At 44.4% G+C, this 12,662-nt stretch overlaps 1 protein-coding gene across 1 annotated transcript in view; it reads left to right on the top strand.

Annotated features, from left to right (window-relative positions):
- Positions 1–12,662, top strand: part of LOC142592614 (uncharacterized) — a 189,827-nt gene that overhangs the window by 163,709 nt on the left and 13,456 nt on the right. Inside the window, exons 29-31 of the mRNA XM_075704154.1 lie at positions 884–932; positions 2,523–2,629; positions 9,199–9,475. Coding sequence (XP_075560269.1) covers positions 884–932; positions 2,523–2,629; positions 9,199–9,475 — 433 coding nt within the window. The remainder of the gene's footprint in view (positions 1–883; positions 933–2,522; positions 2,630–9,198; positions 9,476–12,662) is intronic.

The raw sequence follows: 12,662 nt of genomic DNA, 5'->3' as shown, positions 1-12,662 counted from the left end.
GTCAGAGCCAGCTACAAAGAATATAACAAAAATCAAGCAGTGACGCTCTAAAACATCGTAACCTTCAAGGTGCCAGATTTTTCAAAAGTTGAATGAATATTAATTACCTTTCCATGCTTGTGGGTCAAAAGGAGATTCCTCACACACTTGACAATATGTGGAACGTCGCACAAGAAGTGAAGAGAACGTCCGTCTTCAAGGGTCGGGTGCGGACACTTGTTGACTGGTTGTGACAGCTTGCCTGATATCCCAAGGTGACTCCACATCAACCTGTTGTTCCCAGCACCGTCGCTCACGACGGCTATGATAGTAGCGCTATAGCGCTCAAGTTTCAGCACAGACTCCATAATTATTTTGGCCAGTTCAAAGCCTGGGGCAGCGCCTCTAGTAGCAAAGCTGGCTACTGGCTGCACCCACCTATGAAAAAGTGGTATGAACATGATCACTAGAGCATGGTCAGCCGCAACTTGCTCCCTTGAATGGCCCCCAAAGCTCACGAACGCATCAAAGTTCAAAGTTGATTTGTTGAAATCGACCGACTCCCGTAGCTTAATTTCGTCCAATACAAGAGTGCCGCACCGCTCGATAGGACGTATGTCTTTGAAAAAGGCCTTGATTGTCTCAAGTGCAACCTCATTGTATCCGTACTCGCAAGGTACACCAGACAGAATTTGGTTTAGCCGGCTGGTCGTTGGAAGAGGAAGCAGCTTCGTGTTTCTCAGAAATTATCAATCACTATCAATCACAAATTATCAATCACTGACCCATTTCCTCAATTACTTGTTTGCTCATCCTCTCACATCCACTTGCTGACTTATTCACTCACTCACTCTCTCTCTCTGGTTCATTCATTGGACTTATGCTAATTAATTTACTTTTACAGGCTCATTGACAAGGAGAACAGTGAAGCCAACTTTGGATTTTTCGAAAACGTAAGTAAACTGCTTTGATGCTTGAAGTTCTGCCATGTTACAAAGTAGCAAGCTGTGAGAGTTAGAACCCGCCGCGGTGGCTTAGCAGGTATGTTGTTGCGCTGCTAAACACGAAGTCGCAGGATCGATCCCTGGGCACGGTGGCCACATTTCAATGGGGACGAAAGGCAAAACCGCTCGTGCCTCACGCACTGAGGGTGCGTTAAAGATCCCCTGGTGGTCAAAATTAATCCAGAGTCCCCCCACTACAGAGTGCCTCATAATCAAATTGTGGATTTGGCACGTAAAACTGCAGAATTTAGTTCTGCAAGAGTTAGATGTAATTTCGCCCGCCATCTTTCGTCTCTTGTACGATTATATTTTTAGAGGTCTTGCTGTGAAGTGCTATCACATGCACATAACAGCATGACATGACATATTTCTTTAAAGAGGAGAGAATATTATAATGTTCTCTAACATGAATGCAATTTGACAAAAGAAGTCTCCTTTGAACAAAAGATTCTCTTTGACAAAGAACCATTGTGTGTACCCGCCAACTATTCTGAACTTTTGTAAAGTTTACTATAAGTTAGACCAGTTCTATGATCTTATGAATCTTGCATCAAGCTTTACAAAAAATAATTCTATTTGCAAAAAATATTTAAGCATATTAATAAATGGGGCTGTTTAAGATTTCCAAAAAGTGCATGCAAAGAAGAAATTGTCTTTGTACCTGCCCACCTTGTGGCAGGATAAGATGTCATATATCAGAAGGTACTTGTTCTGAACAAATTTGTTCAGAACAATGCTATATTTGTCTCTTCTCCTCTCTGGTGTCCAAGTTTTACGTTTGTCTGTTAGTCTAAAGATGCTATCCTCCACCCCAGCAACCAGGGTTTTTCGTGTAGCTGTTCACAAGAGCACAACTGATGCTCACTCAACATTGGCTCAGGCTCACAAATAATACCGCATTTGCATTCTGGCTAGCCTTCCAAGATGTTTCCAGCTGTGTGTAGCAGCAGTATACCCAGGAAATGAAAAAGACAGATTTTGGTGCCTCCTGCTTCTCGACAGCCTCTCGCATTCTTTGTTTTTGTGTTTCTCTTGCCTACCACTTGTGCTCTTGCCCAGCCATCGCTGGGCAGTTCACTGGACTTCCTGTTTAGGGCTGCAATGTCCTTTGGTGGCATAGGATGTCATGTACTCAAACTGTAGTCAGGCCCATAATATCCAGGACTGTGGTGCACTCTTAAAAAATGTTTGCACCCTTTGGGGCTTAACGTGTCCCGCAACAGTAATCGTCATATGCCTTGCTTGCATTTTCTTTCTTGAAAACTCTGCGTTCGCTACTTTCCTGTCGGGAATGATGTGTCATGCAGACAATGCGCATGTCATTTGTGACCTGGAAGTACCGTGCATGCAGCGTTAAGGAAAGGAAATGTGGGCAGGATAGATGACGATTACTTTTGTGTGACAAGAGAAGCCCCAAAGGGTGCAAACTTTCTTAAGAGTGTCGGGCAGACCTGGAGGGTTCAGTCTGAGGAGCCAGTGTAGATTGGTGTTCAGATTGAAATCAGCAACAGCGCTTCACTCCTTCTCTTGTTGTTTCAGATGGTGAGCTTTTGGCAAGAGGAAGAGCTTCCTGTGAAACCTCTGGAGAAACTGTTCCAGTCCCATCTTCCAGACATTGGCTACTCACTTGGCCTGGTCCTGTTCAGGTGAGAGCCAGGCTTGCTAAATCAGTTCGTCGATCTACGACTGCCACATTTGGCATCGTTCCCGTAGTCTTAGTGGTTAGCACCAGATTATGACTTTATTTCACAGCGCTTTGTCTACGTTTCTTTTGTCATTTTTCACAGCCTCAAGGCTGAAAAACTCAAGACCCTCGCAATGCAACAAGTGAGAAGGGGATCTGATGGGCTAGACGTTGTTTGCTAGTTACAACCATGTGAAGCCAACAGGCTTATGAAGCCCATGAAAGCTTAGTGGAAATTGTTATTTTTAAAAAGTTTTACTGCAGATAAAATAAGAAAAGGTAAAAGAAAATGGTTGAAAAGACAAACTTACCACCAATGGGAGCTGAGCCCTCATCTTTCACATTGCATGTGCTGTGCTTTATCACATCCACACGCCATGGTCTTTAGTACCTCTGACTATTACCCCTAGGGCTGGGTCTATGACACAAACACTAATACCCAAGAAAGTGGTCAATAAGATGGCCATTGTGGTTGCTTAATAGAGGAGCACTGCACCAATTTCTTGATTTTTTTTTTTGTCCCTTTTCATTTACCTTTTCTTTGTTTCTTAAACTTCAATTAAACATAGTGGTTTATTTACCCTATGCTTTCTCTTGCTTCATTGTCTGTTGACTTCGTATGTTCGTAACAAATCAAAGTCAAACCATTTTGTTCCACTTCTTACTTTTTGTCTTCCTGTGGGTTGTGCTGTTTCTGTACTGATTACCTGAAATGCATTTGTGTCACTGCTTGGAAGAGAATCATTTTCCATTTTAAAACGAATATATTGCATTCGTGTAGGTGTAATAAAACAAAGTTGCAGTTCTGCCCGTAATACAACACAATGACACAGTAGCTGGTGCAATATTGTGCGCAGTAAGTATTACACTGTTTCATGTGGTTTCAGTTGAAGTAAATGTTCACAGGTGTGTGCAAGCAGTCTGCCTTTGAGAAGAAGAATTTAAAAACTTTATTCAGTGATGATTCTACTCAAAGTCATCTGCGTTTGTGTAGGTGATACTTTCGGTGGTAGAGAGGCATGGCTTTTTCTTCTTTTAGTGTGAATGGCGTTCCTTGCCTATTTCAGCCGTTTTGAGCCTATCTATATACGAATGTGTGTATGTGCATGCATGTGTGTGTGTGTGTGTCTGTGTGTGTAGCTCAAGTTGTCTACCTGCTTGGGCTGCCAGGTTTGGGCTTGTGGTCGTGATGCTGTCGTGGTTGTTCCATCGTCGTCGGTCAAGCTTTGTTGTCCAAAATGTTCGCTCAACATTTGTCATGCCGTTGTCGTCACGCTGTCATTGTCATACATTCGTCATAAATTCATTTCAAACCGCCATTGTGATGCCATTGTGTGCATTCAATTGTCGTCATACCAACTTTGTGATCTGGCTCTCGTCATGCCATCGTCGTCGCACCTTCTATGGCGACCCAGTGGCCCAAGTTGTCTAATACTACTTTTAGCCACTAGGCATATCATGGTCGTGATGCCGTCGTGGTCATTCCATAATCATCTTTCTAGCTTTGTCGTCCGACACTCATCCTGCCGTCATCGTCACGCCACTGTCGTGACTGCAACAGTGGTGTGACGGTCGCGTCATCCATTTGAATCGTGGCACATTGGTTACAAGTGCAGGCAGCTGTAAGGTTTGCCACCACGGCTGCCTAGTGTTAAGCGTTTTGAACAGCCTGCTGATAGAGTTGACTATAATTCGACCCTGACAAGACCGACTAAATTGGTCAAATTATTTGATGGGTTGAATTAAACAAGACACAGAAAAATGACAAAACACACTGATGATTCATTTGGCAGTATTTGCCTGATCCTAGCACACCCTCATATCAAAAGAAGGCCCGCTTTTTGTTCATACAAAATAGAAAACTAATGTGGAAATGTCATTAAAGCTCCTAGACAAATTATCATCTTAATGTGACCCAATTTTTTAGCAAGAAAAATCGGCAAGGGTCCAACGGGCAGTTGGTTTCCTGAAGTCAGCTTTTCTGCATGACTTTTTAAAGTCGGCTTTGTTACAGTATAGCATTGATGTGCGGTAAAACATATAAACGTTGCAAACATGATATGGTTTTGTATCCGATTTCAGTTTTCTTTGAAAAAGAAAAAGAAAAGGCAAGCATTATAGTAAGATAAATATTGTAATCAGCCATTGTGAGCTACATACTGTTATTGCTTAAAAATCTTCCTAGGACAGGCCAAAAATAAGCTTTTTCGACTGGGGATTTTTCACCTGTGTTCCATGCATTCACTGTACCTTAAGCTCTGCCAAGACATGCTGCCACTGAAGGGGTCGCTATTGGGATCACCATAGGAGTCATGCGCATGCATGCTGACTGGTCAAGTTAGAATTATTTGGCGAAGGTCAATTTTAGGATCACAATAACGAAAGTTAGGGCCTAGAAATGCATAAGTGCTGGCTGGGACCTTCGGTTGGGATGGAAATAACTGAAAAATTGAACCAACAGGAGTCTACTACCATCAGTGACGACATAACCCGTATTGTTCGCCGCAAACTCGAAGCTGCCTGTTCGCCAGCTTTCTCAGCAACGCCTCCCGATCCACCAGCAACCACAATTGTGATGATTCCGGCTGTCATCAGACAGGAATTTGAGAACATGGGTCTGAGCTCCGTGTGTTCAACATCTCAACCCAGCGTTCCCCAATTCTGTAGCGGCCCTCCTCGTCCCCAGCAGTCTTTTTCTGCCACATCTCGCCACAACTCGTCCGAATGGCGTACCCCTGATGAGAGGCTGATCTGCTCCCACTGCTATCGCATCGGCCACGTCGCTCGTCACTGCTGCAACCGATGGCCACCACCTCCTCGGACATACGCCGCCGCTTACTCCCGCACCTTTGGACCTTCTGTTCCCTATACTGCATGCCATGAACCCACTGCCACTGATGCTCCTGCTCCGAAGATTCGCTACAGCCGCTCGCCCTCATCTCGACGCCATCAGTCTCGTTTTCCCCAACCCTGTCGCTTCTCTTCGTCGCCTATCGCCTCCTGGGCCCAGCCGGAAAACTAGGCACTGCAGCTTCTGGAGGTGAAGCTGCATTGTCGACTTTGCCCTCAAATCCTCTGCTCACGCTACCTACGAACCAAAACCTTCTTGACATTGACGTTGACAGCTATCCTGTCATGGCACTCATCGATACAGGAGTGCATCTTTCTATTATGAGTGCTGCCTTCTGACGACAACTGAACGAGCTCCTCACCCCAGCGTCGGCACACGTCGTCCGCGTTGCGGATGGCGGTACTGTGCCTATCATCGGAATGTGTACGGCACGTGTCAGCATCGCCGGCCGCCACACTCCTGTGCTCTTCACCATGATTGCTCATTGCCCCCGCGACTTAATTCTCAGCCTCGATTTTCTCTCCGCTCATTCTGCTCTTATTGACTGCTCTGCCAGTACCCTTCGCCTTGAGTTACCGATTCTTGCAGAACCTTCTGACGCACCCCAGTGCCGCTTATGCCCCACCGGCTTTCTTCGCCTGCCGCCAAAGCCAATAGCCTGTATTGAACTGTTTGTCTTCCCCACCAGTTCCTGATGGCGAGTACCTCGTCACTCCTCTGCCCGACATTCCACTACAGTTTGACGTTACCGTGCCTCACAGTATACTTACTATTACTGCAAACCGCACTCACATGCCTATCTTTAACTTTGGATTGGCATAGCAAATTCTACCGCAAGGTATTTGCCTTGCAACATTGATTGTCTCGGCGACCATCACATGGCAGCGTTATTGACCAATGGTTCTTGCGAGCTCAGCAGGCCCACCGGGCCAGCCTCGGGCGCCGATCCCAACATAAAGAATATGATTGCAATGGACCTGTCCTCTGCGCAGACTGAGGACTTTTGCCAAGCATTATTGTCCGTACCGAGATATTTTCGACTTCGACGATTGCCCTTTAGACCAGACACTCACGGTCAAGCATCAGATTCTTACTGGTGGTGCTACGCCTATTCACCGACGACCTTATCAAGTTTCTGTGTCGGAACACGAAGTAATTCAAAGTGAAGTGAACAAAATGCTAGATAAAAACATCATTGAGCCTTCTTTGAGTTCCTGGGCATCACCTTTGGTGTTGGTTAAGAAGGATGATGGCACGTGGTGCTTCTGTGTAGACTACCGTCATCTGAACAACATTACTAAGAAAGACATCTACCCGCTCCCACGTATAGACGACACCCTTGACTGCCTGCACGGTTCCAGCTATTACTTCTTTCTGGATGCTGGCAGATTGCTGTTGACAATATGGACAGAGAAAAAACTGCGTTGCTCACACCTGATGGCCTATACCAATTAAAGTAATGCCGTTTGGATTATGCAATGCCCCTGCCGCCTTCGAGCGTATGATCGACTCCATGCACCAAGGTTTTAAATGGTCCACATGCCTCTGCTACCTCGACGACGTCATCGTCTTCTCGCCAACGTTCGACACTCACCTTGAGTGTCTTAACAACTGTACTTGATGTATTTCGAAAGGCGAATCTGCAACTTAACTCGTCCAAATGTTGTTTTGGCCACCGCCAAATTACTCTTCTGGGCCATCTCATTGACGCTTCCATAGTACAGCCTGATCCCGAAAAAATCACGCTGTCCAAGACTTTCCGGTTCCGAAGACAGCTGCAGATGTTCGAAGTTTTGTAGGGCTATGCTTGTAGTTTCGTCGTTTTGTTCAAGATTGTGCGGCAATAGCTAAACCACTCACTAATCTTTTGAAAAAAGGCGTAAAAGTCTCGTGGGGTACTTCGGAAGCCACCGCCTTCTCTCGTCTCGTCACTCTTCTAACCTCACCACCCATTCTCGACCACTTCGACTTAATGGAAGTCTACTGTAGCGGCACGGCAGGTATTTTTCTGGTATTGCCATAGGCAGTATGGATTGATGTAGTTAATTGAGGAGCCTTACTCTATCAGTATTAGGTAGGCGGAATATCTGTCATCACCAGGAATGCGTTAATGTAACACTATGCAGACTAAGCATTGGGTACCCACTACTAACACACGGCCGTGTTGTGCTATAGGAAGACCCACCTATGTGTACTTGTTGCACGGACATAATTCACATGCAAACCTCATGTAAACACTTAACACTACAGAAAGAAAACGACAACACTTTTAGGCATCTTATGTGCATTCATTCCTTTTTCATGCAATGTTATTACTTAACGAAAAGCTTTTTGTCTGCTATGACAAGGTATTCAGTTTTGTAAACTGAGTCTATTGTCTAGATTAAATTTGAACCAACTTAAATTCAAAAGAGAAAGAAAGCTGCAGATAACAGCAGTAGCCCTCTCTTTCGGCTTACTTCGGCCCATGGAAGAATGGACACTGGTCTTGACAATGCCCGGGAATGCTTCTCTTTCCTGTTCAGAGTTTCCACCATTGTCGCTGGGGGTGCAACAGGTCATGAGGCATCATTTCTCAGCGCAAAAGCATAAAATGGGTAAAAGTTCCGATGAAATGGAAATATTGTGTTCAGACAACCAAGCTAAGAAGTTCTGTTTGTCCTGAACGTGAAATGGTTACTTTTTCCGCTTTAGTGAATTAGTGGGGAGCCACAATTTAGTACTGCCTATATTGGCACTGCTGACAGTATAGGCCAAGTTTTCAAAACTGTCAGACATGACTTCAGTGTTGTACATAGGACAAAGCATGGAGAGGCAGTTTTCTAGTGAATTATGGTCATGCTGGGGCAAATTTGCTCTTTGAATTGCACTTCATAGTGTTATTGAGACACCGTACACGTTTTTCTTTTCTTTTTCTTCTTTCTTTTTCCTCCTTTTTTTTGGAACTTTTTTGCAACGCTGAAGGAAGAGTGAAAGCCAGAGAACATGTCGGCTGTCCATCGGGTATATTTGGTCATATTATTAGATTGTATAGATCTGCCAAAATGCACTGGAGGAATAAAAGATTAACAGCTCATCCTTGCTCTGCACGCAAGGCCAGGGACCGAATTACATTATTCCTTAGAAAACATCGCAGATCAGAGCAAATGTGCGGAGTGAGACTTCTATGACCGCACTGTCTTTTTTTTTTAATTTCGCAGATTCCGCAGCATTGCCTGCTATGTATAAAATGTAAAATGCTATGTATATAAATGTAAACACTAGCACTCCTGGCGGCAAAGAAAGGGAGAGTGCACAAAAGCGCAGTCACCCTACTCTAGATGCTTTTGTTGGGACACCTGTCTATTCGTCCACCGTGCTTGGGCTGAAGGTGCTGTGGTAGCCTTGTCATTATCAACTACAAGAGTGTGCAAGACATGTCCTAAAGAACTAGGCCTGCTCAGGACTGGTGCAGCTGTAACCCTGGCATTGTCTTCGTCTCCTCAGAGCCCTTGCGCTGCCCCGGAACCCACGAATAAATGGAAGCAGTCCGGCTCACCTAACCATCTCTTCATTGCTCTTGTTCCAATAAATTCCAAACGTACAAACATGCGTGCCCTCACCTCGGGCACATTGATTCATTGATGGCATGTCAATGAGTACTGCTTTCGGCGTTTTGTTTTTGACTCTTTGCGCTGCAGCAATGAACGAGAGGTGGTGTCCCAGTTCGTGTCACGCCTGTCAACCGGGCTGTGCTTGTCGCTGGCAGCTGCCATGCGCGAACGGGTCACCTCGGGCCATCCCCACGGGGAGCTGATTGGAGTGCTCCTCGAGAAGTCGGGCACGGCGGCCCTGGCCGCCCAGATCCGTCTGGTGGACGAGAGTGCCGGATGGGAGCCTGCTGTGCCCCCACAGCGCCTCTGGGAGCAGCTGGTGCGGAGCCTCGGACATGGCATCCGGCGCAAGGCAGCACTCCGGGTGAGCCCGCCTGCGCCATCTCTCGTAACACCAGTTGCTGTCAATTCAGCCAATCATTGACATTGTAACGTCACCTTCATGAGCAACTTTGGCCACATTTCGATCACAACCAAAGGCGGGAAACCTCATGAGGTTATGACCTCATGTGGTTGACCTTAACTTCGCGAACTGCTAGGTTGAAGTTGATAACTGCTAAAAATTCTGGGAGCGAGGTCAACGATATTGAGTTTGGCTTGAAGTTTGAGTGTGATGCAAAGGGAGGTTGAGTACTCCTCAAGCTAGCACACTTTGAAGTGTCATTAATGGTGAGTTTGAATTTAGGAGGAACTCCTAAGTCAGGCACGGCAGCTTACCGATGTTGTTGGAAAGTAATAATCCCTCTATTCTGCCATCACTCATGTATGGGCTCATAACTTGTAGAACGACAGAGAAACTTTAAAGAAAGCTAAGGACTACACAGCCAGGAATGGAACAAAAAGCAGTAGGCATAATATATCAAGAGCTGGGAAGCTGGCACTTTGTATCAGAGGACAAACTTGCTGCTATTTTAGCCAAGGTCGTTGTCTATAGCCTCCTTCATATGAGAAGGTTGTCCATTAGCCTGTCCAAATAATTTCGATGACTGTTTGCTTTTACTGTCATATGTTTTTATTACATATATTTTATATTACCTATAAAAACTTTCAGTTTTGATGATTTACTGTGTTGTGTGCAAAACAGCATTCTTTCTTGTTGCTTTTTAAAAGATTATTTTCTTAATGCTGCTTTTACAGTCACTATTGTAACATGTACCAAGAGTCCTGCTGTAGTCCTTGTCTAGGGACCCTAATCTATACGCTAGTATAAATGTGCCTTTTCTACTGTATTTTGTTAACGATTTTGCTTTGACTGAGGTAAAGTGGATCTGGGCAGATAGTGTAACGTGTTGGGCAGATAACCATTGGTCACTTGGAGCACTGGAAAGGAAATGCAGTCACTGGACTAACAAAAGTGGGCAGTGAACATAAATAGGCTTGTGATAATGATAATGATGATGAAGCCATTATGTTTGATAAGAGAAAAACGCACACGTCTCTGAGCTCTGAGGTAACCAGGTTTTCATGCATGGTAGAATAGTCTACATTGTCAGAATAATCTTTGGTGCTAAGCTATGGAGCTTTTTCTGGCCCATGAGGACCTAATAGATTAGCTGTTACTTCGCATTTGTCTGGTAGCAGCATTGGCCTGGTTTAGGGCATTTCAGCAAATGCACGAGCAGTAGGAGCTTGCAGTGACATGCTAGTTGCCGCATTCAACAGGGCTTTTGTTTGTGTCAAACTAAGAAACAGAATGTTAGGCTTCTTCACCTCAGTTGGGGCGATTCCAGGGGCATTGCGTGGTGGTTTCACCGTTAAGTGTTTTTTTGTGCGCTCATTTGTGATAGTGGGACTATGGAAGTGTGCCTGAGAAACAGGTGGGCTTGTTCTTACTGTAATTTTATGAATATTTCCTGTGCCGAAAATTCAGAATGTTTAGGTGCAAAGTGGGGATGCAGGTTATGCTCAAAATATGTGGTACAGCTCCACAGCAATGCTAAAACAGTGTCATCAAATCTCATTACCCTTCAGCAGAGAGCAAGAGCAACAGAAAATGTCTGCACATTCAAGACGAAATTGTTTCCCGAGCTTTGCTTGGTGCTTGTAGCACTGTGAGGTGGTTTGTGTAAATACAATAAAAGCCCATATTAATAAGATGATTTTTTCCAATTATTAGCATTGCAAATTTCCGCCTCGTACTATATTCAGATTCAAACCAAAATTTTAGCCATAAATCAGGCTCTGTGTTTTGGCTTCATTATTACTATCTGGCTACGATCATCCTCATTGTCCTCTAGCGTACAGATGGTACCATCTTGAGACGGCGTGAGTTAGACTGCCATAAAGTGCTGACATAACGTAGCCAGAGGACCCTGTGACGGCGCTTTTAAGAAGTGCGGCACTTCAAACACGCTCAACGGCTAAGAAGAGGACTTTCTCTGGGAAGAGCTCTCACACAAAAAACTGCCCGAAGACAGTGCAACCGTGGAAGACAATAATTGAAGTGTGAAGTCCAATGTAAATGAATATTTTCGCCAAGTTTGCGTCACTCGTTTCATACATTGGATGAAACTTTTTTTTTTTTTGCTTTTCACTATCCTCAAATCTCACCTCATATTATATGTGGGACCATATTATATGCAAGTCTTTACGGTATTCAACTGTCACTCCATGCAAATATTTGTGCTGCTTATATGGGCAACTTTTTCTCTTTTTAAGGCGCTTTGGCTGTTACATTGGCAGTACAGGCTACATGCAGGGGTGCATTGTATGTGCTAGAATATGGTACTTTGTGTGCATATTTATTTATTTACGTATTTATACATACTGCAAGTGCATAACGATGGCTATTACAACAGTGATTCAATACAGTAGTAAAGAAGAATGAAACAAATCATACAATTAATGCAACAAATATCTTCCCTCAAATAATAATACGACGTTTAGTATTAGTAATAGTGTATTAATACAATTCTCTAATGTATGTGAGTGTGAGCAATTATTCTGGAATGTATTGTAGTGCACGTATAAATAGCTGACTCACTTGGCCTGTAGATGAGATTTCGGCTATTGACGACTATGCTCACTGCTATCGTTCCTCTTTGTGCTAGTTGTATTTCTGGGCACAAGTTTGCCCAATAAAGGGTTCGATTCGTGATTCACAGTTCTTTGCAACGGCTGCTTCTTCACCGTCACTGCAATGTGAAGATATTAAAGGGACGCTAGAGAGCAAAAATGATCCAAGCTGTTTTAGTAAATTACCCTTTTGCAATATCACATAAGCTTCTCTTGCCATGAGACATTGCTTGGTAAGCCAGGGAACATGCAAGTACGAAGGACGGGTGGGGGTGCCACCTTGAGATTCCTGCACTGGCTCCCTGTGATGTCATGCATTTTGACAGTCTGCTCGGGCCTAGTTAAATTTTTGTCGGTAAAAGTAAACTACATTGTATTCTAGAAGAGCCAAAGACTGAACTTGGTTGTTTTCAAAGACTATTACTGGAACCACAGTGGCCAAAAAAAGTGAAGAAATACTTTGAAATTCGTGATGGCACACTCGCGTGCCGGCCATGGCCATTTGGGACAAGGTTCGGAAATGAAACTTTGGCCAT

Source organism: Dermacentor variabilis, chromosome 9 (genome assembly GCF_050947875.1).
Source record: "Dermacentor variabilis isolate Ectoservices chromosome 9, ASM5094787v1, whole genome shotgun sequence".
Taxonomy (NCBI): domain Eukaryota; kingdom Metazoa; phylum Arthropoda; class Arachnida; order Ixodida; family Ixodidae; genus Dermacentor; species Dermacentor variabilis.
This window is presented reverse-complemented; position numbering and strand designations above follow the sequence as displayed.